The sequence below is a fragment of the Planococcus citri genome, chromosome 1 (assembly GCF_950023065.1).
Source record: "Planococcus citri chromosome 1, ihPlaCitr1.1, whole genome shotgun sequence".
In the NCBI taxonomy this organism is placed as follows: Eukaryota; Metazoa; Arthropoda; class Insecta; order Hemiptera; family Pseudococcidae; genus Planococcus; species Planococcus citri.
Window position 1 is genome coordinate 53342157 of NC_088677.1, and position 27639 is coordinate 53369795.

Here is a 27639-nt window from a genome sequence, read left to right on the forward strand (position 1 = left end):
GCGTAGACGCGTTGTAAGTTGATATAGATTGAGGGAGTTTAATTAAGTAGGTAACCTTAATGCAGGAAGTAGTGCAGAGGTTTTTTCACTGTGTATTTTATTTTTTATTTTTTCAATTCTTTTGTAAAGGGTGGAAATTGATTTATGCGTGGGTAAGATTTGCAATTCAGAGAACCCGAAATAAACGACCGTGGAAATATTATGTAGTTTGAGCGAACGGCTTATGGAATAGCAATATTGGGCATCTATTCGGGGTTAAAAATTAAATAATAGTAACATTAAGAATCCTTCCAGGGTGTATAAATTTGAATAAATAATATTTAATTCGTCGAGAAAGGAAAGGAAATAAAAGCTGAAAAAAATACCGACACGCTTTCCAAGAGTAGGTTCCTTCTAAACTAACGTTATGCAACTCAAACGTCATATTTTGATTCTGTTCGAAAGGAATCGGCGCGTTGATGTTGCCTTGTTTGTGCCTGAATAAATTTCGTTGTTGTCTTGTGCTTTTGCTTCGAATCGTCAGATCTGGGTGGTGACGAAGTTTCTCTGAATTTTTGTCGACTGATTTTTATCGTGTTGTTATTGATAATTTGATTTAAAAAATCTAGTTGAATGGAAACTTGAGAATTTTGAAAAAATTATTTTCGGTACCAAAAGAAATTAATTTTTTTTGAATCGCGAATTTCTTGAAGAATTTTTATACTGGGTAGAATTTGACGAGGTATGTTGGAAAAAAATAATACTGGTGAATTTTTCTCAATTCAAACCAATAATTTTGACAGAATTAGGCTCTCGATTTTGATCGTCTTAAATTCAGCCATTCACGATGATACTTTTGATAGCAATAAGCATTTGATTTTTGGGAGGGAAAGCAGTTATTTTAAAACAAAGGTCGCATCCCCTCCTCCCCTCCATACTCAAAAAAATCGCGTTGCGTGAAATTTTGCAAAAAACTGAGTGAATTTCTTATTCACAATGTCTTGAAAAATTCAAAAAATGAAATATTAATGCCCATTTTGGAAGCTTGAAAAATGATATCTGTGTTTTAAAAATTTTGTTTTTCTGAAATTCCAAAAAAAAAAAAAACGAACAACATGGCGTGTACTTGGTTAATTTTCAAGTAACCACTAACCAAGTTACCAAAGTTGCTAAAAGTGACTTTTGGTTACTAAAATTACGTTTTTTTTTTTTTTTAATTTTCCAAAATCCAATTTTTCCCAATCTTCACCATACTATGTGAAAAAAAACAAAAAAATGTCTCGTTTTTTGCCTAGAGTATCTACTATAGTAAAAAATCCCCTTTTTTTCATAGTTATCTAAAAGTCTTGTTTCTTGTTAAAAATTTCGAAAATAAATTGCAGTTTCTCACAAGAAATTCCAAATTTTTAATTTTTTTCGTAAAAAAAAATTCCAAAAGTCTCGCTTTTTTGGCAGGATTTGTCACCATTACCAAAAAATAGAAAAAAGTATCGCTTCTCCGACAAAAATTGCTGAAAAAATACACTTTTCCCCAATGATTGAGCACTCCAAATCCAAAGTTGAGATTTTTTGCCTAAAAATTACCAAAACGTCCCGCTTTTTACCAAAAGGTTGCTAAAGTTGTTGAACTTTTTGGGCAAAAAATGCTAAAAAAAATAGGGTACCACTTGCCTATTATTCCCAAACAGCCCTGCTTTTTCCAAAAATTTTCGAAATCTTACATTTTGTAAATTTACTGTCAAGAATTCCCGCTTTTTAGCGAAATTGCCAAAAATTGCCGAGAAGCCCTGCCTTTAGCTAAATTATTGTCGAAGTCTTGTTTTCTGCCAAAAGTATGGTGAAAAGTCTCGCTTCCTGCCTAAATTGCCTAGAAGTTTCACTTTTTATCATGAATATTGTAAGTTGTGTTTTTTGTGGTTTTTTTTTGCAAAAAAAATCCAAAAAGTTTAACCCTTTTTCAAAAATTTGTGCTTATGTGTTGCTTTTAATTTTTACAAAGAAATTGCAAAATTCTCAGTTTGTTGCCCCGAATTGCCAAAATAATTTGATATTTTTTTGAATCAGAAAATTCCAAAATCCATCTTTTTTTGGCAAAAAATTGCGAAAAAGTATCACTGTTTTGGTACTAAATTACTAAAATGTCATGCTTTTTGCCAAAATTGTTCAAGAAAAATTGTGTTTTTTTCGAAGGACATTCTCCAAAAATTATTTCAACTTTTTAAAAAAATGGAAATATTGGATTATTTCTGATAAAAGATGTAACATAGTGATTACATCTGCGTTTTATAATGTAGTTCATTCTTTGTGGAAATTTGATCTTCTGAGTATAAAAAAGAAAATAATCCGCATACCTGGTGCCTGGCGGAATCCCATACTTGACCAAATGTTGAGATTTTCAAAAGAAATGAGAAAAGATGCTGCGATATGTCGCGGATGTAAACTCATTTTTTACGATTCTCCTTTCAGTATAAAACGCTATTATCGGATCTATCGTTCGAAAGAAAGGGAAAGATGAAAGAATTTGAAAGAAGATATTATGTATGCCGTATACAAAACACGAACGTGGGTGTTTTTCTCGTTGTAAAAAGTCGAACGTAGTTACCTATAGGTACATATTTGGTGCACATACTGCGTTGAGTTTTGTCAAAAGTGCCATTCGGTGGGTACGTTTTTGAATATTTTTTTTTCTCTCTTTTCTTATCTACGAGTATGCAACGAGGTCAAACGCAGCTCGAATAAGAATAACCAACGATGTCGACGATGGCTGAAGAAACAGACCCGATAGGTATACTTGAGAGTTGAGAGCTTATGCGTTAGCATACTCGTAGTCGTAGAAGAGAGACTCACGACGAAAAGACCAGTACAAAGGAGAAAACTGTTGATTCGTGACGTTGCGATTGGTGTTATGGTACGGTACGTGGCCACGTCGTAGGACCGCCGTGCCAATGCTGCTCGCTCTCTCGTCTTGGCTGCGGTGCTGGTGCTGTTGAAAAAAAGTAGAGAGAGAAAGAGAAATAGAGATGCAATCGCTTTCTTCTCCGGCAATTAGTAGAATTTTCTGCGCTCTCTTTGAATGATGGTGATGGTGAGTTGTGTCGAAGCGTCGAGTCGCGTCCGTCCAGTCGATATGTGATTGTGGCCATCGTTTATGTGCATCGATGAACTTAGTAGGTACCTTACCTACGATATGTATGTACTAAGAATCCTAAGGAATACGTTCAAGTTCTCGTAACGAGTCAAGTTCGCGGTTTAAGTACATACACAACACGTTTCTGAATGTTTTTTTTCGGTATTTTGCTTTCGTTTTTAATTAATTAATTGCTCGTTAAGAAATTTTACGAGTGTGTTGGCGCGATTGCACTCGTGTAAATGGTGTTTCGTTTTCGCTGCTCATTGCTCAGTGCTCGGTGCCCATTACATATTTCTAACTGCTGTTTTCTGTACTTCATCTTCGGTTTCTATTGGTTGCAACACGTGTATACGTGTTGAGCATCCAAGTGTGCATATGTGTGGTGCTTCTGGTGTTTGATTCGTGCGGTTTTGTCATTTTGTACTTACCTATAATAATATGCGCGAATATTCGTACGGAATTTTAACGAAGAATTTTCCATCGTAGTTGTAGTGAACTATATGATAAATCTTAATACAGTTTGTAATCGAGTAGAGCTATCAGTAACCACAACGATTTGCTGAAGTAAGTGTTATTTACGCGACGATACGTGATCGAGCTGTTGTTTTTTTTCTGTCTAGGATAAGTTTAGGTTTATACTTTGTTAATTAGTTATCGGTATGGGGGAATTGTTCGTAGAGTAATTGAAAATCAAAATATGATGTCAGCGAAAAATTTGTGCTGAGGTATGGTAGGCTGTGACTTGAGACGTCATTTGTAGATATGATCTAAATTAGGTATGGTAGGTGGTTGGTGTGCGGGTTTCAATTTTGTCGAAGAGTCTTATTTCGTTCTATTTGAGGTGGGGGAGGAGAGATGAAGGGTGTTGTGAATCAAAGCCTCGTAAGCATTTCTTCGCGTATTTGATTACCTAATGAAAAGTCATTTGAATCGTCTCAATGTCACAATCAAGAGTGCTGCTTTTCGAACACTTCAACAGTTTATCAATCGTACCCTCCCCTGTCACTTTCTTTCTGTTGATCCTACTGGACAGCGACCCTGTCAGCCTGTCTGAAATTCTAACAGAATCTATCTTTTTTTACTGAAACTTTCAGTCTCTATAAAATGAAAATCAATTCAAATTTCTGAAAACTTCATTTAAGAGGTCTACGAAGTAGTCCAATACCTAAATCTATACTTTGCTCTCACAAGACGATCGCATTCTTGGTTCGTCTTCGTACCTGGATCTGGAACTTTGGGAATCGGCAACCTGGGCTAATTGGCAATCGTGGGAATCTGATTTGAAATGCACGCGAAGCTGAAGGCAACGACGCTCATCCGACCATTGGGAGTACGAGCAATGCGGCATATCCGCACCGCAGTTTGCCTTTATCGAGTTAACTAAGTATATTCGATTCAAAGCGTATCTATAATACCTATGGATAACTGAATAGTGGATATGGATAATCGCTCCGCACTCCGCATCGCGGTAGGATAACGGCATCGGCGAAGGCGAAACGCACGATGAATGACGAGACGATTTACACAAGTAACCGAATCTCGATCTTAATTCACTTCGAATCACTTGGGCACGAAAATGAACCTTTAGGAAGAATGCATTAGAGGAGATTTAGAGATGAATGGATTCACGTTTTATTGTTTTTTTCCTCTTTCTGTTACGTTGCGTTCTTTTTGTATTTCACCGAAAGAGAGAAGTGAGGACCATCGCATCGGTTGTTCAATTTTATGTTAAATTAGCCGCGAAACGGAGCCTTAAATTGATGTACGATGGGGTGCCGGAGAGTGGCAGGGTGCAGGGAAGACGAACGCGATCGGTAATTGCGTAATTAATAGTTAGAACCTCGTTACATTCGTGACGATGCGATTGAACCAGCGAGATAAATACCTGCGTAGTCGGATACGAGTAGTATGAAGAAGAGATGTGGCGAAAGTGCACCCATCTGTGGAGTTATTTCACGTACGATGAACCTTACATATAAACAAAAAAGTCTCGGCGTTGGTTTTTTTCTCTTCTTTCCTTGCTTGATTTGTTCGTTCCTGCTCGTTATCGCTCGGTTTGAAATGGACCCTCGGAGTAAAAGGTCAATTTTAGCGCTCGATGTATCTTCGGACTATTGTCTATTACTCCGCCTCTCGAAGTCGGAGATCATTTGAAAAGTACTCCGGCTTTAAAGGTGTCTCAGAGTTGGAAGAGTTGTCTCTGGAAATTATACCTACTCGTATTTGAGCTCGGCATCGTTGAAAATTTAGCGGTCCATGGGTCAGATTTTTTCATCAGATGTAGGGGGGGGGGGGGGGAGGAGAATTGTTGATAATCCAAAATCCAAATCAACATCTTACACTTTTTCTGGGTAAAACTACTTGAACGGATTTACCTGCTTTCAGTATTGCCATTTTTTAATGTCTCGAATTGCATTTTCTGGAGGACACTTGAAATGTAATCACAATTGATTTCCAGCATTTTTAAAAGTGCTTGAATGTTTTTTTTTTTTAATCGGATGTTCTTGAGATTATGACTAGAGTATTTCAAATACTGATAATTTTTAAAAATTCATTGCGGATTTTCTTTTTAGAGCATCATTAATGCCCTTCTTAAAGTTGATGTTTTTGAGAACGGAACTGTTTGACTCGACCAATTTTTAGCTCTTTGAACAGTTTTGCAGAAATGAGGGAATCCTATTTTCGAGGTTTTACATAATAAGCGTGCCCTTGCTCGTACTCGTATGTATTTTAAAAATCCCTGTAAGTGTTATCGAATGTTATTTATGCCAAACGTGTTATTTTTCTTCATTTATTCGTGTATAATGTATCTGGCTCAAAAATGACTTTCAGCCTTTTTTGGAGGGGGGGGGGGTGGTTCTTTAACTACAGTCGGTTTTTACGATAATAATTTCAAGAAACCCATTCAAATACGTCTTACTTAGATATTTTTCAAAATGATTTTTTTTGACCGTTTACTAATCAGCTGTTGCCTTGGAAATTGAGTTGATGGTTCCTGTGATTTTTTTGAAAGAAAGTTTTCAGGTGAACAAGCTTTGTTAGCAGTGGTTGAGAATTTTCTTTCATAATTTATTTGATGTTTTGGAAAAAATACATAGCCCGGGTAATTTTTTTTAATCACTTTTATCAACTTCAAAAATTCAAAAAAATTCATGTTTTTTGTCTATATTTCTCAATTTTTGAAATTTTCGGTAGTAATTAAAAGTTTGGTACTATGTTACTGCATTTCAAAAATCCCCCCACCCCTCCTACAGTTTCAGAAATTGCATTTTTCGATGTTTCGGCAAAATAAAATTAACACGTAATATCTGAAGCGAAAATATTTTAATAACACGATTTTACCCTACCTATCAATTTTAAAATTTTCAACTGCTCAGTGGAAGTCTAAAAATGGTTTTGGATTTCAACGTCAATGGTCCAGATCGATGTAGGAATTTCAAGTAGTTTCTATCTTTTGGAACTGGGCTATTTTTCCCAAAACAGGTTGTATTAGAGGCTAGAGCGAAAAAAAAGCATTTTTTGTATAAAATGTTCCTGTTTGAGGATTTCTCCATTGCTGAGATTTTTTCTCGGTACTTTACTTACTTTCAACTCAAAATGTAGATCTCCACTGAATTTGGTCAAAATCCTCCGATATAGGTATTTTGTTTGCGATCCTGAACATAACATTGATTCTCAAAATCTCAATTAGTTGATTGTTCATAGCCTTCATAGGAGCCTGACAGTGATCGTGTTGCCACGAAACCACCGTTGAAATCCACCCAATGCGTTCGAGCGTACAACTTCTTCATTGTTTTCCATGTAGAGCTCCTTGAAGAGCCCTTTATAGTCCATTTTTTTTCAATCCCTTACCACTGTCTTCCTCTCCACTTCTAAAAGTTCTACTGAAAAATTTGCCAGAAAATGAAACCTTCGATCGAGTATAAGTTTTTTAGGAACCTGGGTACGAGCTCCAAGATGTCGCAAGGCTTACACTACTCGGTGACTCTTGAAAGGCCAATGACGTCATCGAGACGTGGTTACCATATTTACCATTGTTTTAACTTATACGAGACCCTGAATGCTAACTCAGAGTACCCATTATGATGCACTAGTATAATAGTTGAAGCAAATTGTTGACCGAGCTAGTTAATTGAACTGCGTTATAATTAACTAGAAGAATATAGCTATTGGACGCGCTCACTTAAGTCAGAATATACAGAGCATATGGCTATTTGGTCGCAGCCTGTACCTATATGCGAGATTTCCATTGTATATGTTTATATGTTGGCTAGATGTAATGTATGTAGTACTATACTATTTACATCGAGTAATACAATTACAATCTCGGCGTGTATCAGCCATATCAGCTGGTTAATTATTATCGTATGTACATTTGTGTGTGCAAGATTGTCGACTCTACTAGACTCGACATAGCTGCGAATACGAATTGAATTTTAATACGCGTAACGGTTTCATTATACCTATGTATGTATGGGAATGGCGAATAGAATATTATGCGGTGTCTTGCGACGATTAATGCGCGCCATTATTATTTATTTATAAATGTTGATGTAGCATATTATCATATATACTCTATACTCTATGTCTATACGCATTGGTGAAATAATAGAAGTCTGAAGTACCCGTACCCGTACCCATGCCCATTCCTCTAATCTAATGCTGTGTAGACAAATTGCGATTTAGTCTAACTATAAGGCATCGCGACGCTACGTTCGCGTTCTGTACCGATTATTACGAGTTGTTGTGTACTAGAAAGAAGATATTGCATTTATCTTATAATATGTAGCATGTATGCAGCGTACGTAGATCCGTTGTGTATCTGTCTATATGTACATTTGTAGATATGTGTGAGAGTGTATCAAATGCCATATGAATACATACAGAAGTATTTATTATTCGCGTGTCGAGCAACGGTTATACATGTAGGTACTAAAGCTTGTTCCGCATTGGTGGGATTGTCGTATCGCCGCGTCTCATTCGCTCAAGTCGCAGAGGACGAGGACTCGAGACTTGAGATTTACGTTTACGGTCAACGCCAAACGGTGACTTGACGATGGACTCATGTGTCATGTCATACGGTAGCGAGTTTTAATTGCGAATTAGTCGTGTCCGTTGCTTTTGGTCGCCTCTCGTCCGAATGTGTAGAAATTTAAAGCATATGTGCTCATTTGGTCGTAATTAATGTAATTTTCTTTCGTCTTGGTAATTTTATCATTATTAAAGTGCTTAAAATTAAGTGTGGTTGTGCGATAGTTCGCGAGGACTAAATTTCCCAATTTTTGTTTTTGTGTTTTGCAGATACGTCTTACGAAAAGGCATGTCGAAGAGGCAGCGCGCCGACTACTCCTGTATTGGGTAATAAATCCCTGGAGCTTACTCCGTCGAAAATAGTCGTAAGTATTATTTGTTTACTTAGTTTGCGTAAATTGCGCCAGAGTTCAACGAGTACTCGGAATCGGATATCCAAATCCAAGTATTGCACTCGGATTTTCGAGCAACGTTTCTGATTGGTTAATTTTTTTTCTTCAGTTAGCGCTCCTAATTTGAAAAATGATCCGAACGTTTATCCGCGTACGCGAGTGTCCGGATAAACTGGGAAGATCCGGATATTCGTTGATCTCTGAAATGCGCATGTATTTGATAATGTGTGATTAAATTATATTTTTGGAAAGAATGGGGGCGGGGGTCGAAAATCCGGTCAGAGATAGCTTTATTCAATGCTGAATGCGGGTGAAGGATTTTACGAATGATCATTAGAAGAGGGAATGAATTTGTGGGTGACTTCAGTTTGAAAACTAATAAAAGAGATACGAATACGAGTAGGCCAGCGAAGATGGGACTGAGGAACTCTACAAAAAAAAAAAAAAAAAGATAGCAACAATTTTTATTGACAGATGGATCTAATTTTACATTTGGTCGTTTAAATTATTAGTTTTTTTGCAGAAAACACATGACATATGACGTACGTTCAATTTTGTTGTTGTCATTTTTTTTTTCAAATTTCCGAGCTTATGGTTGATTAGTGAGGGGGTGGGGATCAGAAAATGAATTCATTTGAATCCAACGCTGCTGAAAATCCAGAAAGTGTCAAAAATACCATAGCCTACTTGGCTGTAAAAAACAAACGTAACTATTTGGATCTGAATTTTTTCACCACGAATTTGGCAATTTGATTTTTGATCATCTACAAATAAAGTTGGAAAAACGAACCAAGTAAGAAGAGGATGGATTGAGATGGTTCTGGAACGTCAACTCAATTTGAAATTCTTGTTATTGTTTGATTTGTTGAGATGGCTTTGAGAAATTTTTATCGAAAATGAAAATTGAAAAACGAATGTTCTTCAGCCTGCCTGATTGCCTTTTTTTTCAAACCCATTGAATTCCCAAGATACTTTGAAAAATCATGAAAAAGAGTGTAGAAATTTTCTGAAGAGTTGAGAAATTCATTAAGATAAAAAATTTACTTACAAGTGCTATTTGCGGATTTAAAAAAAAAAAATTTGTCAACATTGATGTTCAAGAGAAAATAAACTTTTTAAAAAAATGTTCATCTTTCACAACTTCTTTGATTAATATTAGAGGAAATTGATAAATTAATAGTAAGTACCTACCTCAATTCATTACCTAATTTAATTGTACTTTTTATCATTTTCTTACAGAATTTTTTCTCGAAAAGATCGTTCCGATCGAATCCGTTAAAAAGGACAAAAAGCGTTACGAAACTGGAGAGAAAACGAACAACGGACGGCGATGGGTGAGTTCTGAATTTTCATTTTTATTGAATCCCTTCCTCGTCTCTTCCATTTGCATTATCTCATTCGCTAAAAATTGTGGGAAAAAGCGTTGAAATTTTTGAAAAAAATTTGAAAAACGTGTTTAACGTCATTTTTTAGTATCAAAAAGTTGATATGTCAACCTAGCCAAATAGAATTGCTTGATTTTTAGTCGTTCTGAGTGCCCCCCCCCCTCAGGGGCGGATGGGGCACTTTAAAGTTACCGGGATTTGGCGCCAGTGCCGATGTGACGCTAGTTTTTTGGGGTCGATGATTGGAGTGGGGGGGGTGACAAAGGAATAAAATCATGTGTACTTTTTTTTGAATTTTTTTACCTTGAATATTTCAGCCAAAGTGGTCATTTTGAAGGAGGGTATAAAAATTAGGAATTCGTCAACTTTTGAGGGGGGAAAAACGCAAAAAGTTGGTGATTTTTTTTTAAAATGGAACAATTTGACGAAGTTGAAATTAGTGTATGTATTAGATTTGTTTACTGAATTAAATTAAAATTTGTGTGCTGAATTTAGTCAACCTAAGTATGTATTCGTAAAAGGATAAACAAAATATTGAAAAATTTAGAGTTTTATAACTAAAAAATGATGTACTTGCACCTACACCAAATTGAGCCAAATACCTAAGTTGAATAAAAGAGGCATAAAATGGTGAACATTTTGCCCGAGCGGAGCGAGGGCGAAAATTTTGGAAAATACAAACTTAGAAGGTGTAAAAAGATGTTATTTTTGTTGCTGAACGTGCAAATTCTGGAGCATGACAAACAAATTCACCCGAGCGAAGCGAGGGCGAAAGCATTTGAAAAGTTTCATTTTGAGATGCCTAAAAACGAGTTTTTTTAAATGCAAGGAGTTCATTTTTTGGTTTTTAAATTTTAGAATTAGAATGATGTTTTTTTTAGGAAGTTACATAATTTTTAAAAAAAAGAGAAGAAACTCGAGCGAGGGCGAAAGCTCTTGCAAATTTGTATTTCGAGGAGAGACATAAAACGATGTTTTTTGATGTGAGGATGAAAATTTATTTTTCGGCTTTACAACTTGGATTTTTTTTTTTTTTTAAATTTTCATCTATGATTTCGAAAAAGAAAATAAAACAAGCCCGAGCGAAGCGAGGGCGAAAGCTTTTGAAAATTTGTGTTTCAAGAAGTAAAAAATAATGTTTTTCTTTCATATCAGAGCTACACTTTCGGCGCTGCTGCGGCGCCGAATTCGAGCCAAAATTAGCGTAAAAATTAGCGCCGAAATCCAATTTTTACCGGGATTTTTCCCGGTTCCCCCTGTTGCCCATCCGCCCCTGCCCCCCTCATCACTGTTCCATTTTTCTCTTCTGTAGTCTTCTCATATTTTCATCTTCAGCTTTCAATAAAATTCAAAAATGTTGAAAAAAATTTATTTTGTAAAAGCTCTGGAATTATTAGAAATGGTCTAACTCAGTTTTGGTGGGATAGGAAGTTAGCGTTATAATTCGTTTTTTCTATCCAGAAATAATTCAATTTAAAATAATTCAACTTTTTAAAAAATTTTCTAAAATATAAAAATTAATTAAAAATTTTAATCATCTTACTTGTTTGAATTTTCGAACTTTTTTTTTTCAAAAATTCATTTTCAGCTTCAATTGAAATTTAATCAACTGAAGAAAAATTTAAATTCCGCAGTGCTTTTTTTCATGGTTCTCTTCGTAAATTGATCAGTAAAATTTACAATTTTTCATCGAAAGAAAAAATCAAAATGAACAATGCGTTTGGTGATGACATCTCGACGTATATAGGTGATTACAGTCTGTAATATCACAAAGTAAATAAATCGATTTCATTCGAGAATCGAGCGCCATTGAACTATTTAGTTGCACTCGTAAACAGCTGTGAAATTATAAACAAGAGCAGTCGTCAGCGTCGATATAGGTAGTTTAAATGAAAAGATCATTTATTTAATCAGTAGTAGGTACATTCATTTCGATATTCACAGACACAAAGTATTGGGTTGTGAGTTAGATTTCATTAGTGATCGTTAATTTTTTCGTAAAAGTAAATTTTTTCGTTCTTATTCGATTTTTTTTCGAATTTCCCTCCTCCTGTCCTCTTGAATTTATGAAGCGAGTGAGTAATTTGTGTTTTTGATGGGAGGGGAAGCGAGATTGAATTTTTGATCGAGGATGAAACCATGACTTGAGAGTTCCTTGTGAGTAAAAAATAATTATATCCATTTTGGTCGATTTTTCGAGATGATTAATTTTCAATTTAATTTTTCAAAAATTGGTTGGTAAATTGTTGGTGGAATGTGGAGACTTGGAGAGTAAGAGTAATCTATTAGTAAATTGTATCTAAGACTCGTTAACTGAAAAGATAAACGATAGAAGTCTCATGCAACACGATACTCTATAGTAAAAGGGCTTCTTTCATTCTGAAATTCGTTTCTAAGACATCTTTTATAACTATTTATTGGTATACCTAGACCTACCTATGCGTTGGTCATTAAACGGAGATTTATTTACATTTCTTTTTTTGGTCCGCAGGAATGCCGTATCGGTACAGCCTCGTCTACGTACATCCAGATCGCACGAGTCTTTATTATCGGGACAGTGTCAAAGCGCAATGCAAAGCTTGGATTTGAGCTGCGGAGGCGTCGAAATAAAACCGCTACATCCTTCTGTTCTGGGCCGAGAGCATTGCTTTCAAGTCACATTGCCGGCCGGAAACGCCAGATATTTTTCTTGTAGAACGGCCGACGAAAGAGATAAATGGGTTCACAGGTACGTACACCGAGAGTATTTAACTACTCGTATAAATACGTATAGGTACCTACTACACGAGATGGTCGCCACCGTTTATTCGCATCTGTGCTTCTCTTTTAACCTAAATGTGTGCAAAGTACCTACACCTTCGCTTTCATTTTTTTCCATTTTTTTTATTACAAATACGTACGAGCAAATACCATACACGTACTTAGACGACGAGGAAATGACCCAGGTTACTCGGTATTTAAAAAATTATACTCGACGGTACCGTTATATTATCGAAGTGTATGGAATACACGTACGATACGTGTCGTCATAAAAACGTATGTGTACTTGTACTCGTACATACATCTGTGCTGGTGAACAATATTTTGTATTTGTACGCTACTTTTTCTAAATACTGCCTATGTAATGTGACAACTCGATTGAAGAAAGTACCTACGCAATGTGTGTAGGAGGATATGTTATTTTATATAGTGACCCTCCTATTTTTTCTCGTTTCTATATTTTCTTCTTGTACGTAGAAATTGTGTAAGTGAAAAGAACTGTTTGATTTGGAATTTGCTGCAGTTTGATGACCGTGTAAGATCACAGAAGGCGGTATGTCCATGTGATGTGTTGTATGGTGGCCAAGATGTGTAAGACGTTTTCATTCTTATGGGAGAGTGAATTGAACACGGAGTGGAGTGGCATGAGATGCTGGACATTGCGTTTTTTTTTTTTTTTTAATAGTGAGAGTTTCCGGTTGTGATGAAACAGCTCGATGAAAAGGTTTTGATCTCAGGCTATACATATTATAATATAAGGTGGATGAAGGAGGAGATTTTTGCCGCCAGATTGTTGATCGTCGATTGTTTCGAAAGGGGTGTTGAAAGATATGTTCAGGGTGTGAATTTGTGTGGCTATTTGATTATTATGGAACTGAAAACGTGTGTCGTCGGTTCGGTTTGAGGTTGATGGTCTTTTTATTTATGTGTTGTGTAGATTGAAGGGTGTACGGTGAGGTGTGTTTTTTGGTTGTTGGAAAAGAAGAGAATGCGAAGTGGATTTCGATTGTGTGTGATTTTTTTGTGTGGACGAGTATTTCTGATGAGTGAATAACGAAATTAGGTTGTAAGGTTGAGAATCACTGTGTATGCATTTTTATTATAGGTACCGAATTTTTGGAGAATCTTTGCTGTGGGAATACACTCGATCTTTGATGATTTTTTTTTCAACGCTGTCGCTGCACTTTTCCTTAGACCTGTTGATTCTTCCTCAAATGCTCATTTTTTCGGTGTTCTAGACATCATTTTGTCTGCCTCGTGTCTTTTTAAAAACTAAAAATAAAACAATTTTTGGTCATTTTTTTTCATTTTTTTTTTTTTGTTTTTTTTTTTTTGTTACAGTTTGAAGAAAACCATCCAACCTGACCAAGAACACGTTCGAAGAACTGACAACTCGATGAAAATATGGTTACTAGAAGCCAAAGGCATACCCAACAAGAAAAAGTAATTCATTTTATATAAATAATGTACTTATTCGTATAATATTAAACGAGAATATGGAATGTTTGCTCAACTTTGTAATTTATTTTGTGCAGATACTATTGCGAGCTACTTCTGGACAAAACGTTATACGCGAAGACATCGACCAAACAGAAGTCAGACTTGTGTTTTTGGGGCGAACACTTCGATTTCCAAGGTTTACCTGCGGTAAACATAGTCAACATTCATTTGTATCGAGAAGGCGATAAAAGACGTAAACGCGACAAGAGTGTCCTCGTCGGTGAGTAACGATGCGAAAAAAAAATATGAATGAAATAAGTATTCACTGTAACAGGTGGTCTGTATGAAAACATTGAAAACTTGTGAAATTATCGTGTATTCTATATTTATCGGTTTTGAAGCATTTTCGAATAGTTTTTATGACTTTTTGTAATTGTTCTGCAAAAACGTAATTTCGAACAATGTTTGGAACCCCTCTCTCTCTCCTTCTGACTAAAAGAAAATCTTCGCTACTGGATCATTATTCGATGATCTCGTTCATCGGTAGGTCTACTAGGTAATCAGTAGGTTTTCGGGAAATTATTTACCTATAAATTGTTTGGTTATGGTAATATTCGAGTGTGGTACGTGATATATGCGAAGATACCGTTGACTCGATGATCTGTAACGAGAGTGTACCAAATTTATTACGTAATTATGGTACACGCGTCGATTCACACGTACAATATGTACGTGAAAAGCCGTCGATGATGACAGCTCGTAATCAGTTGTACTTACTCGTACACGTAGCTATAGGTAAGCTACATCTACGTACATCACACAGTCGTATTTCGTACACGTATGGAAATTTCTCACTCTCTGGCATATACGAGTACATACGATCGAAAATAACGTGCCGTTTTGGTCTCGTCAAACACGTCGATGAATACGGTTAATTATTAGCTCGCATAAGTGGAGCAGCAGAGCAATATGTAAAGAGTTCAAAGGATTGAGCTCACGTATGTGGTGGCTCTCTGTCTCTTCATACGATATTCGTCTTCGATGAGCATATCGAACCTGTACCTTACCTACATACGTACAAACAATACACGATAGTTGGTTGGATCTTTTTTCATCGTATAAATGTACGAGTAATTTTCGAGTCTTTATTTAAACGTATGTATACTTAATTGACGAACATCTTGTGCGATTTTATTCGGTTAATGATGTAAAGAAAATATGCTCGATTCATTAACGTTGATTATAACGTTATTGTTGAAATGGGAACTAGTAGTAGGCAAAAAAGAGGTTCCAATTTTAGGTCGATTGAGTAAAACCCCTGTGGCGATAGGTTTTCTTTTTTTTCCTTCAAGGTAATCGTCTGCAATATTGAAGTAAAATTTGCCCAAGGATGTGGGAGGGATGACGGTGGTGGATGATAATGACGTCAAACGTCGCAGTGTCGCAATTTGTTGCTTTGTTTTGTTGTACTGATTACCTACGATAACTTATACATAGGTACAAGGGTAGATTTCATTTTGACTGGAATAGAAAAGTCGAAAGAACATTTGGAAATACACACGTACAGCCAAGCCAAATTTTAGTTGCTGAATTTTATTTTTTTAATGTTTGGTGAATTTATAAAAATTCAAATCATGACATATTTTTCAATGAAAAAAAAACATAATTATGAGATTGAGTTGAAAGATTTTCAGGTTCTACTCTAATGAATCGATTCAATTGGTGGTGCTCCAGGGGATTTTCGAATTTTTCAGTTGAAAAAAAAAAAATCAAAATGAAGTATGTCAAAATGAAATTTAGCATCGTCTTTGTAGCCATTTCGATTGATTTAGGCACAAATTTTCAAGAACAATTTCTATTGGTTCAAACAAAAAATTTTCTTCGTAGATTCTTTTTAAAAAATACAAAAATTCGTAGGTTTTTATCTCTTATATTTTTCTGGTATTTTTAATAGTAAAGTATCATCTGAAAAACATTGAATTATTTAAAGTACATACATATTTTTTTAATATCTTTAGGTTGTTTCTTTCACTTTTCTGATGTTTTGTTCAAATCAGAGAATTGTTTCAAATTTTTACTTATTGAGATGATCTCATTTTTTATTTGTTTCAAATCATTCCGAATTTTTGGTATTTTTTAAAAAATTTTCCAATATCAACAAAATGCTTATTTTTTTGACATTTTACTAGAATTTTGAAGCTGGGAGAATTTATGATTTTTTCTTGATTTCAGGATTGATTTTCTTTTTTTTGTACTCCATTTGTTCTTATTTTTCAAAATTATTTCGAGAATTTTTTCCTCGTGTTTTCAACCATTTTTTGTGGTCTTTTTTCAATATGTCGCTGACAAATTCTCCATACGATATTTCATAAGAGGAGGTGAAGAGATTAGGACAATTAATTGTTTTTTCTCATTTTTTTCTACTTAGTCATCTTTTTTTAATTTTTTATGTTAATTTAATTTAAAATTTGTTTACTTGATTAAACATTTTTTTTCTTCTGTAAAAATATCCTTAGTTCTCTGATGCATGCACCTACTTACATCGATTATTTTTTCAACCTGAAAAAGTGTTTAAATTCGGATGTAAATTATTGTGTCAAGAAGTTGAGAATTTTCTCAAATTTATTCAAAGATGATTGATTTGCTTAAGCTGCCTTCCTTTACTTTCTATTAGATAATTCTCGTGAATTATTTTTAAATGCACGGAATTTTTCAACGTAGGTAATAACAATGTATATGAGACACCCTGTTACATTTCATTTAAATGATTTTACCTAATTATTTGATCGATTTGAATTTTAAAATGATGGATTTTATTATTTTGTCTTCAGGTACGGTGAGCATTCCGGTGCACGAGGTGAGTTCACGATACCTGACCGAAAGATGGTATCCTATCGTTATGGAAAAAGCATGTCAGAAAGAGTCACCAGCGTTAAGAGTGAAATGTCGGTTCCAAACTGTGGACATTTTACCGGTGCAGATTTATCAAGAGTTCCTACAGGTAATGGTCGAATTATTTTAGAATTTCATTTCGTGTTTTGTAAGTTGATAGTTCTAATTGAAAATATTTATTCGTATTGCAGTATTTGAAAACTGATTATAAAACGATATGCGAAATACTGGAACCTGTGGTCAGCGTTAAAGCTAAAGAAGATATAGCTACTTCTTTGGTACATATAATGCAGAAGGAAGGATTGGCCAAGAATTTTCTATCCGATATCGTCATGATGGATATTAAAAGAGTTGGTGAGTTGACTGGTTTCCTTTACACTGCGACCTTATCCATTATCAACTCAGTATTTGATTCGTATCGTGAATTATAATTTTGATATTCATTATAGAAGATGAAAGATTGATATTCCGTGGCAACTCGTTGGCAACCAAAGCGATGGAAGCTTTTTTGAAACTAACGGGCGAAAAGTATTTGAAAAACACGCTGGAAGAGTTGGTGGAAAATGTCCTAGAATCCGGTTTCGATTGCGAAGTTGATCCTTTGAAGGTTTCTTCTGCAGCAACTTTGACTAAACAACAACAAAATTTGAGAAATGCGGTCGAAAGTACTTGGAAGAAGATCGTCGAGTCGAGTTCAGCTTTCCCTATGTAAGTTTGCTAGAGAGATTTCTGAAAACTCTGAGTATTATAATATGAATTTATTTATGATCAGGATACTGTACTATCATCATTAATGCGTTTTTTTTTCATTTTTACAGCGAATTACGCGAATGTTTCACTATGTTCCGCGAACAACTTACTCAATCGGGCAGACACGATATAAGCGATAATTTGATTTCAGCTTGTATATTTTTACGATTTTTATGCCCTGCTATTCTATCGCCTAGTCTTTTTAATATTACGCAAGGTAAATAGACGGTCTCAATGCTGCGAAGTTGTATCTATTCTCAAAGTGATCGGCGAATTTATTCGTATTTTTGTGCATTGTTTTATAGAATACCCTAACGAAAAAGGCGCTCGTAATTTAACTCTGGTCGCCAAAACACTGCAGACTTTGGCGAATTTCACCAGATTTCAAGGCAAAGAGAACTTCATGGAATTCATGAACGATTTCCTTGAACGCGAAGCTTCCGCTATGAAGCAATTCTTGCAGTCAATTTCTGTAAGTTGTTGCGAATATTTTTTCTCAAAAATAAATTGAAGTTTCCGATCAATAATTAATTATGTGACGTGTGATTTTGCAGAGTCCTTTACCGAACGCTTCGGTTGTACCGTACGCAGATGATGGGTTAATTGATCTCGGCAAACAGCTCAGTATATTGCATTCTCTTCTATTGGAATGTATTACCAAAGTAGCTCCAGCCAAAATGAAAGATGTCGATAGGCTGGATTGCATTTTACAAAGGGTCGGCATTGCAATGACTCAACCAAGTGGACTCATACGTCCGATAGAAATCTCCAACGAACCACCGTTACATAATTATCATTCGCTTCAACGTAACATATTCAGGTACCTGCCTATCTAGTTGGATTGTTTAGTATATCCTATATCTGGTGCAAATCAACTCTTTAATACCTAATGATTTTATAGGTATAATGATCCGACAGTCTGCATGAAAGGTAGCATTTCAACGTTGTATTCGCCGTGCAACGATGCGAATACTATATCCAGCCTCAATAACAAATGTTCCTCGCCTGGTGCAGTCAGAGCTGCGACCCTACCAAGACACGTATACGGCCATTCGTCCGCCGCCAATCAATTATCTCTTCATAGCGACGAAGCAGTTACCTCGTTCAGCAATAATCATACACTTAATCATCATTTTAACACTTCGCAAATGCACGCGGTAAGTTGAACTTGATTTAGCAGATTTTTGTGTTCTATGGGTCAGGATCAGATGAAAGGTTTGTCACCTTAAAAGGCAGGAAGAGGGAGGAGGAAGGAGGTGCAATTATTATTAGTTATTGAGCTTTCATTTGACCACTTGGTATTTTTAGAATTTTCTTAATCATTGTGTTGGTTATCGAAAATTTTGTAGTGTAATGAGTACATTTTTTTCATTCAGTCTCGTAAGTACCAAAAATGCATTTTAGAGTGAGTCGTTTTTCATTTTTTTTTTTTTTTGAAATTTTATAGAGCCTTATTGTTAACAATTTTTTTATTTATTTATTTTTTGGAATAGATGGTCTTTTGATTTTCAAACTATCAAATTTTAAATCATTAAAAAATTTTGTAAAAGTTTATTTTTATCAAGTTTGAAAAATTGAATTTTTTTTGAAGTGCCTTCATGAAAAATTTTAAAGTTTTCCAAATTTTGAGAGCTCTTGAACGGGGGGGGGGCTTATGCATTGGCCTAAAAATTTGGATTTTTTTATATTGTTGAGACCATTTTGGCCATAATTTTTTCTCGGTTCCTTCAAATTGTAAAAAATGTTGGTACAAATTTTCAAAAATCGTCTTTGTCTGTTCAAATCAAATGTTTTCTAGAAACGAATACTTGGGTATTTTGAAAATAAAAAAATACGAAAAATTCATCATTTCTTTCCGTTTGTGTCGATGTGAAAAGTTTAAATTTAGATTAATGTCGTATTTATGACCTTTGGTGATAGTTTCGGGTTGTTCTGGAGTCTCCGGTGGATTTTTGGATTTTATATTTTTGGAAAAATTGTCATAAAAAGGGGCCAAAATAAAATTGAACATCTACTTACTTTGATATTATACATATTGTTTTTGTGGCCATTTCGATCAATCTGCACCAAATTTTAACAATTTCTATGGATTTGAATCAGAATTTTTTTGGCGATTTTTAAAATTAATTGATGGTTCTTTCGAGCCATTCTAGAGTCTCTAGTAAATTTTGAAATATTTCAGTTTTCGAAAAAAAAAGCGAAATAACATCAATTTTCTGCCGAATTAAAACACTTGCAGTTCTGCTACTGATTCTCCCAGCATACAATATTAAGCAAAAAATACAATAATTCTAACGTTTTAATTTTTCTTTTGCTTGTTACAGCGACCAGGGAACTTAATGGTTCGAAACATGAACGGAAATATGGGCAACGCGACACGTCTAGACGACTATTCGGACGAATGCGACTTGGACACACACCGTAAAGGAAGCCAAGTCAGCATTTCAACGCTGTCCAACGTCGCCTCATCCGGGTACCAGAGTTTCGCCGCCTACAGTCAAAGTTCCAGTCCGGTCGACCTTTCAGTAAATTCGAACAATTCGAGCAACAGTAACTCGAGTAACTCGAACGCCAACGCTAACGTGAACGGTAACTACGTATCGACTGTAGCGAACGGCAGCCCGAACGGTAACGTCGATAGCGTCGATTCGAACGCCAACATCACGTCGTCGAATACGACGAATGCGAAAAACGGCCTACCTCCGTTGGCGTTCACCAATCCGGTATACCAGCACAGGATGAACCGTAAACCGCGACAGCGTTCGTGTAGCTCGTCTTCGGATGAGAATAATGCCCAGAATGGCGATATTACTAGTCCACCGAGATTTCATCCGGCTCATCGAGCTCCGCGGACTAATCCTCAGTGTAATGGATTCGCTCGAAATGGAGCTTGGCGAGTGGCCACTCCCTCCGATCATAAATTAGCCAACCGAACGAATTATTATAATAATAACGTACCTGCTGGTGAGTTCTGAATATATTTGCACTTTATTTTGAAGTTGATAGATATGATGTCTCGTTTTACAATGTAATTTTTTTTTTTTTGTAGAAATCATGTCACCTTACAGCGAAAACTTACACCATAGATTATCCGTCGATTCGGCTCGAGACGCCACCGATTCATCGGACGACGAAAGACAACCGAACACCGGCCGCAATAAGCTAAGGGTACGACGTAACATCGACGAGGTATTCGATGATGTTTCACCACCTATTTCAGCTTTCATAAACGAGGTTCATTTTTTAAATTTTTTCTTTCACCCAGCAAAAGCCAACTAACTTGACAATGTTTTCGTTTCAGTATGAACAAGAGATAGAACGACTTCAATCGAGCGTCGATTTATTGAAATTGAAATTAGAACAAGCAGAACATCAGCTGGACGGTAGCGCCGGACCGAATTCGTCTACTTCGATAGTAGATCACGAAGAAGCTGAAACAGATAACATGAAAAATATTATTGCTAGGTTGGTTCCATTAATTCTTTTGCAGAATATAGTTTTTTTTTCAAATTAAAAAATTTCTAATTTTTCGACTCTTCGGCGTTTCTTTTGTACGTATCTTTGTCTGTAGTAATATTCGTTTTTGTATTTTTTCGCAGACTAATCTCAGTCGAAGAAGAATTACGGCGCGAACAGCGTAAAATGTCTGACACATTGACTCACAAACAACGCGTGATCGAAGCACAAGAGCACCAAATCGCCGTCTTAGACGCCGCCAATAATAGACTCCTGAGCGCCCTTAATCAGTTGAAAGAGCGACAGAATAATAATAACAACAACAACAATAATAATAATAATAATAATAATAATAAATTGAATACCAATCAAAGGTTTCTCGAAGAATTGAGCGAATTGAAAAGTTCCTCCTGTTGAAGAAATTATTTAAACGGTTTTTTATGAAGTACAAAACAAAATAGTAATGTAGCGTTTGACAATATACACGTACGCGTACTCGAGGAAGATTTTCAAAAAGATTAAGACATTTATAACGTAAACAATTGAAAAAAAATTTACAAATACTTAGTCATACTAATAGTGTTACATTACCATTTCGATTTATAAATTATTATTTTATATACTTTCATTCGTCTTGACGCCAAAGTTTATTTTTTGTAAATAATGATCAAAAGTAGATTTAAGCTAGACCGATGTATTTGATAGATTCACTTCGTGTTTTCCCCCTTTATTTTTATTTTTGTTCTTTTTTAAATGCATTTATTTTGGGTTATTAGCCAAAACTACATGCTACCATTCATACGTATGTGTACAATAGATATTACATTTTTAGATTATGCTTATAAGTATTCGTTCGTCACTTTCGTATTTCTTTTTTTATTTTAAATTTTATTATTGAATTTATTCGTGTTTTAAAAAATCGGTTTATCGACTATATTTATAATATTTTTTTTCTTTTACAATATTTGACTACCTTCTTGTTTCTTTGTTTTTGAATTTTTTAAACTACTACTATAATTATGTTTGGGTGGATGGAGACTTGTCTATGTCTATGTCTATGGTGTCGCGTCGTAATTGAATAGAACTGTTTTCAAAATTATATAATCAAATTTATTTATTACCATTTTTTATCTATTTAACGAAAATGACAGTTTGCAAAAGTAGGATACATTTTAGCATTTTTATTCTGATCCCTACCTCCCTATCTTCTGCATTATACTTGTATTAGAGCTACTTCTTGGACGATTTAATTTCGGCTTTGTTCTATTTAAAACATTTTGATTTGTACGGTAAATTTGTTTTAACAGTATTGTTTTTTATTATTATTATTTATGTAGATGGTTAATGTATTTTAGAATCTGTTGCACCTTTTTTTTCGATGAATTTCAAGTTTGTTTGTATTTTTAATAAAGTATGTTAAAAAGTACGTTTGTTTTATGTTTTTTTGTTTCATTTTTTATTTTTCTAAACAGTGATCGACGAATAAATTTTGACAATTATTTTGATAAGAATTTTCGTATTTTGCGTAGCACGAATAACCGGGTACGACTGAGAAAAAAAGTTATGTGAAGGTGTGGCCCATCATCAAAATTGAAGGGGCAAAATAACGTTTTCAAAATCTAAGAGCCAAAATCCAATTTTGACCATGGGAGTGGGTAGTGCTTTGAAAAATGAACAAAATCACCTATCATGATTTTTTGCCCATTTTGCAAATTGAAGGGGCTACAAATGATTTTTAATTTCAAAAAATCGCGATGAAAAAAATAAATGCAGAAAATGAATTCTACGTCAAAAAATAAACAAATTTTGTTATGATGATTTTTTTTCTCACTCTAAAATTTGAAACGTTTTTGAAGCTCAACAATTTTCGATTTGTTAAAAATTTCATTAAAATTTACTATTTTTGAGCTTCAAAAACTTTTTAAATTTTAGAGTAAAAAAAATGATCATAACAAAATTTTTTTCATTTTTTGACGTCACTTAGAGAGAAAACACACCAATTTTGGCTGAAAATTCAAATTTTTCAGTCAAGCCAAAAATCAAAATAATCTCTAGAGTACTGGAATTTAAGTTGATTTTTCTTGGAGTGGGCCTATAATGCCTTGCTTTACTATCCAAAAAGTAGTTTTTACAACAAATGAACGATATTTAGAGGGAGTGGTGGAATGAAACTGATGAAAAATACACTTGTAAGATATTTATATAGGTAGATATAGATACCTACTTACTTATGAATGATGTAACAACTCATAGGAATTCCTTTTCAAAATTCAAAACTTTTTTCACTTTTTTTAGAGTGTTTCTTTTTTTTTCAAAAAGTGCACGGCAAATATACTGGCAAGCATCTATTCTCTCTTGCTTGTAAGCATTCACTGTTTTTTTTTTTTTAATTTTATCATCATTATTGAATATCCAGGATTTTGCTTTGACTATATATACATGGACTGCTATCTCCTATTGTTGTTGAACGGGAATCGTGAAGCCAAAGCAATAGAGGTACTAGATCGGGACATGGGCTCTGAGCATGCGCGAGATTTCGTTGCAACGAGCGTAGCGGTCGTTGGAACGTAGGAGGGTGTTCGTCGCTCCGTGGTTCACCGTGATTGGAAGGTGCGAGGGTGGGTGGAATTCCTGCGCGCGCATGAAAATTCCCGATGCTCCCGATCTAGTACCTCTATTACTTCGGCTTCATCGGCGACAATGAAGATAGTAGTCCATGTATATATAGTCAAAGGGATTTTGTCAAGAAGGTGAATTCCAAAATTAATTTTAAAAGTAGATATACTCGTACCTTACCTACATCATTAGATTCAGCATGCAATTTTCACTGAAGATAGGTACCCTACTTTTTTCTCCAAATATGATTTTTTGTATTTTTCAACTTTAAATAAGCATACCTACTAAACTTAATACGTGTATCGGAACTCGGAAGGAATAAAAAAAAGTTACCTCTTCACCAATTGATGGAGTTTCCCTGCACGTGGTATAAATACGTTTCATTATGAATTTCTTAGGTATTCCCACTGTTTAAGTTTAGCATGAAGGTTGAAATGATGAGTGGGAATAAGGATTCTGGCACAAATTCATGAATTCAAGCATGTTTGGGTTACGATCAGTAGCAGTATACGCGTAATATGAAATTACATATTAAAATTTCCTCGTTCTTATTTAATCAGTTGATAAAGTTTCATGGTATGGTATAAACATCGCGCTTCGCGAATCGTTTCAGTAGATGTTTGATGCTCAGTTGAAAAAAATTGTTTAGGTATTTTAGACCGGATTTATTTTATTACATATTTCTAATTGCTTAGCCGTGGGATTTTTTGCTATTCTTGAATAGTACTACGTAAGTACCTCTACCTATCTAAATGCAAAATCAGCATCAGTTTTAAGAATTCGTTTTTAATATGCGATATGCATACTCTTATAATCTACCACACGTAATCTAAAATAAAAATTTTTGAGCCCCTAGAACATATTTTTGTACTTATAACTAACGTAGTGTCTACTTTTACTTGTTGTAGGTAGCAGTGAGATTACCTATTTTTAAAAATGGAAGAGTTACCAGATCTGCCACTGTTATGGAATAGACCAAAATCAGTTGCTTATCCAAACACATGGCATAAATTTCAATCTAAGTCCAAAGATGGTAAATCGTTCGCTATAAAAATTGTCGATCTAACTCCAGAACGTTTCGAAGAAAGTATTGAATTAATGATGAAGTATTACTTCCCAGAAGAACCGCTCAGCGTGTAAGAATAAATTTCTTATTTTTTATACCTTGTACTATATCTACCAAGTGTCTTATTAATTGCAGGATGCTGCTGGTTTTCTTATTTTCATTTTTTAAATGAAAAGAACCATAGGTGAATAGTGTGATTCATTTTATTCAATCTTTCGTTGAATTAATTCGTCGGAATAAACAATTTTGAATATTTTCATGTTATACTTAAAATAATGTATTGTAAAATGATAGGTATTTTTTAAAGGAAAAAAAATCAAATACCTATCAAAAAGATTCGAAAAATTGTTAATTTTCATATTAGGTACATGTTGAAACCTTCACATTTTTTTTTTTTTTTTTTCAGTTCATCGAAGCTTTTAGAAGATGAATTGAGTATGCAAATTTACCAATACGTAATAAGTAAAATGTTGGAAAACAGTGTCAGCATACTGGCAGTACTTGATGAAGATGTTCCGAAACCTGAAATTGTTGGATTGCAGATATTGTCTATCGCTTCAAAAGGAGACCCTTCATTACCAGAAGTAATTAAGTACCTAATTTACAAAAATATGTAATACTTGTTTTTAAAAAAAAAATATGTAAGTTCAGGTTTAGGTATTTATTGGATAGAGGGCTAGTTTTTGTAATGTTTCGTGGATTAAGCAAGGATCTTTGTCTGAGTTCTAAATACATATTGTGTCAGTATGATAAGAACTGAAATTGGTTCAATTTTTTCGGTACAAATATTTGATCAGAATAAATAACTACCCAACCATGTAAAATAGGTTTTCCAACTATTTGGGTGAATTTTTTCGCATTTCAAAATATTTCAAATTTTGGACAAATTGTACCTTACCTACTTTACTTAGTGCATAGGTCTATCATGTTCTTGTTGTAGGTTTTATGATAAAAAGTAGCGAGAGTGATGGAATTACCTTATCTCTGAAAATAAATTTGATGTTAGACATCTCCTCCTTCGATACAGGTTATCGGTGTTGAGTTTGAAAATTTGATATTTGATAACCTCTGATTTACAGTGCAATGGGTTCATTTTAAGGCAAGTGGAGTACGCTCATTTGATATGAAAGCTTTGCACTACCTATCTTGATAAACTGACCTTTGATTAAGTATTTCGTTTCGTTCAAACACAGTTCATCGGCTCAGCATAAACAAAATCTATCTACTTACGAAAATATGTACCTATATGTAATAGTCTAATTTCTAGCCAATCTCTACAGTATTTATATATTATTATCTACCATAAATTAGTCGGTTATGTGTTACATTGATACGTACAGATTTTAAATCAATACCTACCTACGTACCTACTTTACTTATTTGAGTATTATTTCAGGTACCGGGTGAAGCTATACAGAAAATGTCCAAAATCTACGAAGATATTAGAATAAACACAGATCCATTCGAAATCCTCGGTACAGATAAGTACGTTCATGATTGGGGATTACTCGTAATACCGCAATATAGAGGATTGGACATAGGATATAATATTCTACTCAGTTTAGAAAAGCTCGCGAAGGCTTTCGATATCAAAGGATCTATGATTATGTTTACTCGTATTCAATCTCAGATTTTAGCCCAAAGAGCTGGATTCAAGTTATACAATGAAATTATATACGACGAATATAAAGATGACCAAGGCCAAGTTATATTTCCTGTTCAAGGCACCAAATCATTGAAATTTATGGGAATAAAATACGAGTGAACATTTTTCAACCAGCCAGAGAAATTTAACGATAATTTAAAAACTAAGATATTCCTAATTGCATGAATAATTTGAATAGCTAATTTACACATACCTACCTACTACGTTTGAGTAGGTATCTTTATCTACCTACATTGTGATGCATGTGCAATTGTGCAAGTCATTAGACTGATTGAAACCCAGACTAAAAAAAAAAAAAATGTTTTACCATAAATGAAGTCGACAGACATTTTTTATACTTCAATAATAAAGCTACTCACCGTTATCGATTTTTTTTTTTTAAATTACCCATCGTTATTTTCCTATTGTACCAAAGAAAATTCGAAAGAATTCCAAAAATTGAAATTTTTTTTACGTACTTCTCTGGAAAAAAAATCGAAAAATGGTTGATAAAATAGGTATTGAGTTTGAAAACAAGAAAAAGAAATCATTATTGTGATTTGTGCATGTCTACAGAAACATAGATACACCGTATTGTTTATGTTAAACAAGATTTACTACATGAAGGTTATATTTAATGTGATTTCTTTGTTTTTGATCTGATGGTTTCAATAACAAAGTAAAGAAATATTTAAGTGTGAAAAACATTGTATTTAAAAAAATTTTAAATGACATAAAAATGAGCTTCAACTTGATTCAATTCACCATTTCACTATCAACAAAATGTACAACATTTACAATTTGAAACCTAATAACCTAAGTACCCCCTTCCCCACTACTAGAAGATAAATATATTGTCGCAAGACACGCCTGCATTTTTATCGAAGCACCCTGTATATATATTTTTTTCGAATCCAATGAAACAAAGACGTCAGTTCGATTATGAATATCAAATCAAAGTTGTCTGAGTACCGGTATAATTTTATCGCGCGAATATTGGCGATAAGAGCCATTAAATCAAAGGCACCTAATCGCGAAATTTGAACGATGTTTCCATCTTTTCGCGTTCAACATGTTCGATGAAATAATCGAAAAAT

At 34.5% G+C, this 27639-nt stretch overlaps 2 protein-coding genes across 15 annotated transcripts in view; both read left to right on the top strand.

Moving 5' to 3' along the window:
• Positions 1–22641, top strand: part of raskol (Ras GTPase-activating protein raskol) — a 191084-nt gene extending 168443 nt beyond the window's left edge. For 11 of the 14 annotated variants that reach the window (XM_065346106.1, XM_065346103.1, XM_065346105.1 and 8 more), the window contains 16 exons: positions 8411–8505; positions 9772–9866; positions 12409–12645; positions 14019–14120; positions 14213–14397; positions 16949–17118; positions 17201–17363; positions 17459–17717; positions 17828–17976; positions 18065–18231; positions 18314–18579; positions 18661–18916; positions 20084–20723; positions 20809–20993; positions 21061–21224; positions 21359–22641. In XM_065346106.1, coding sequence (XP_065202178.1) covers positions 8411–8505; positions 9772–9866; positions 12409–12645; positions 14019–14120; positions 14213–14397; positions 16949–17118; positions 17201–17363; positions 17459–17717; positions 17828–17976; positions 18065–18231; positions 18314–18579; positions 18661–18916; positions 20084–20723; positions 20809–20993; positions 21061–21224; positions 21359–21632 — 3407 coding nt within the window. In that variant the 3' untranslated portion in view covers positions 21633–22641. The remainder of the gene's footprint in view (positions 1–8410; positions 8506–9771; positions 9867–12408; positions 12646–14018; positions 14121–14212; positions 14398–16948; positions 17119–17200; positions 17364–17458; positions 17718–17827; positions 17977–18064; positions 18232–18313; positions 18580–18660; positions 18917–20083; positions 20724–20808; positions 20994–21060; positions 21225–21358) is intronic. The other 3 variants (XM_065346099.1, XM_065346100.1, XM_065346101.1) reach the window with 3 other exon arrangements.
• A 1634-nt stretch (positions 22642–24275) lies between these two features.
• Positions 24276–26927, top strand: LOC135832720 (uncharacterized). The gene is made up of 4 exons (XM_065346154.1): positions 24276–24561; positions 24740–24967; positions 25304–25481; positions 26294–26927. The coding sequence occupies exons 2-4, from the start codon at positions 24768–24770 to the stop codon at positions 26660–26662; spliced, it is 747 nt and encodes a 248-aa protein (XP_065202226.1). The 5' UTR covers positions 24276–24561; positions 24740–24767; the 3' UTR covers positions 26663–26927.
• Positions 26928–27639: the final 712 nt, after the last annotated feature.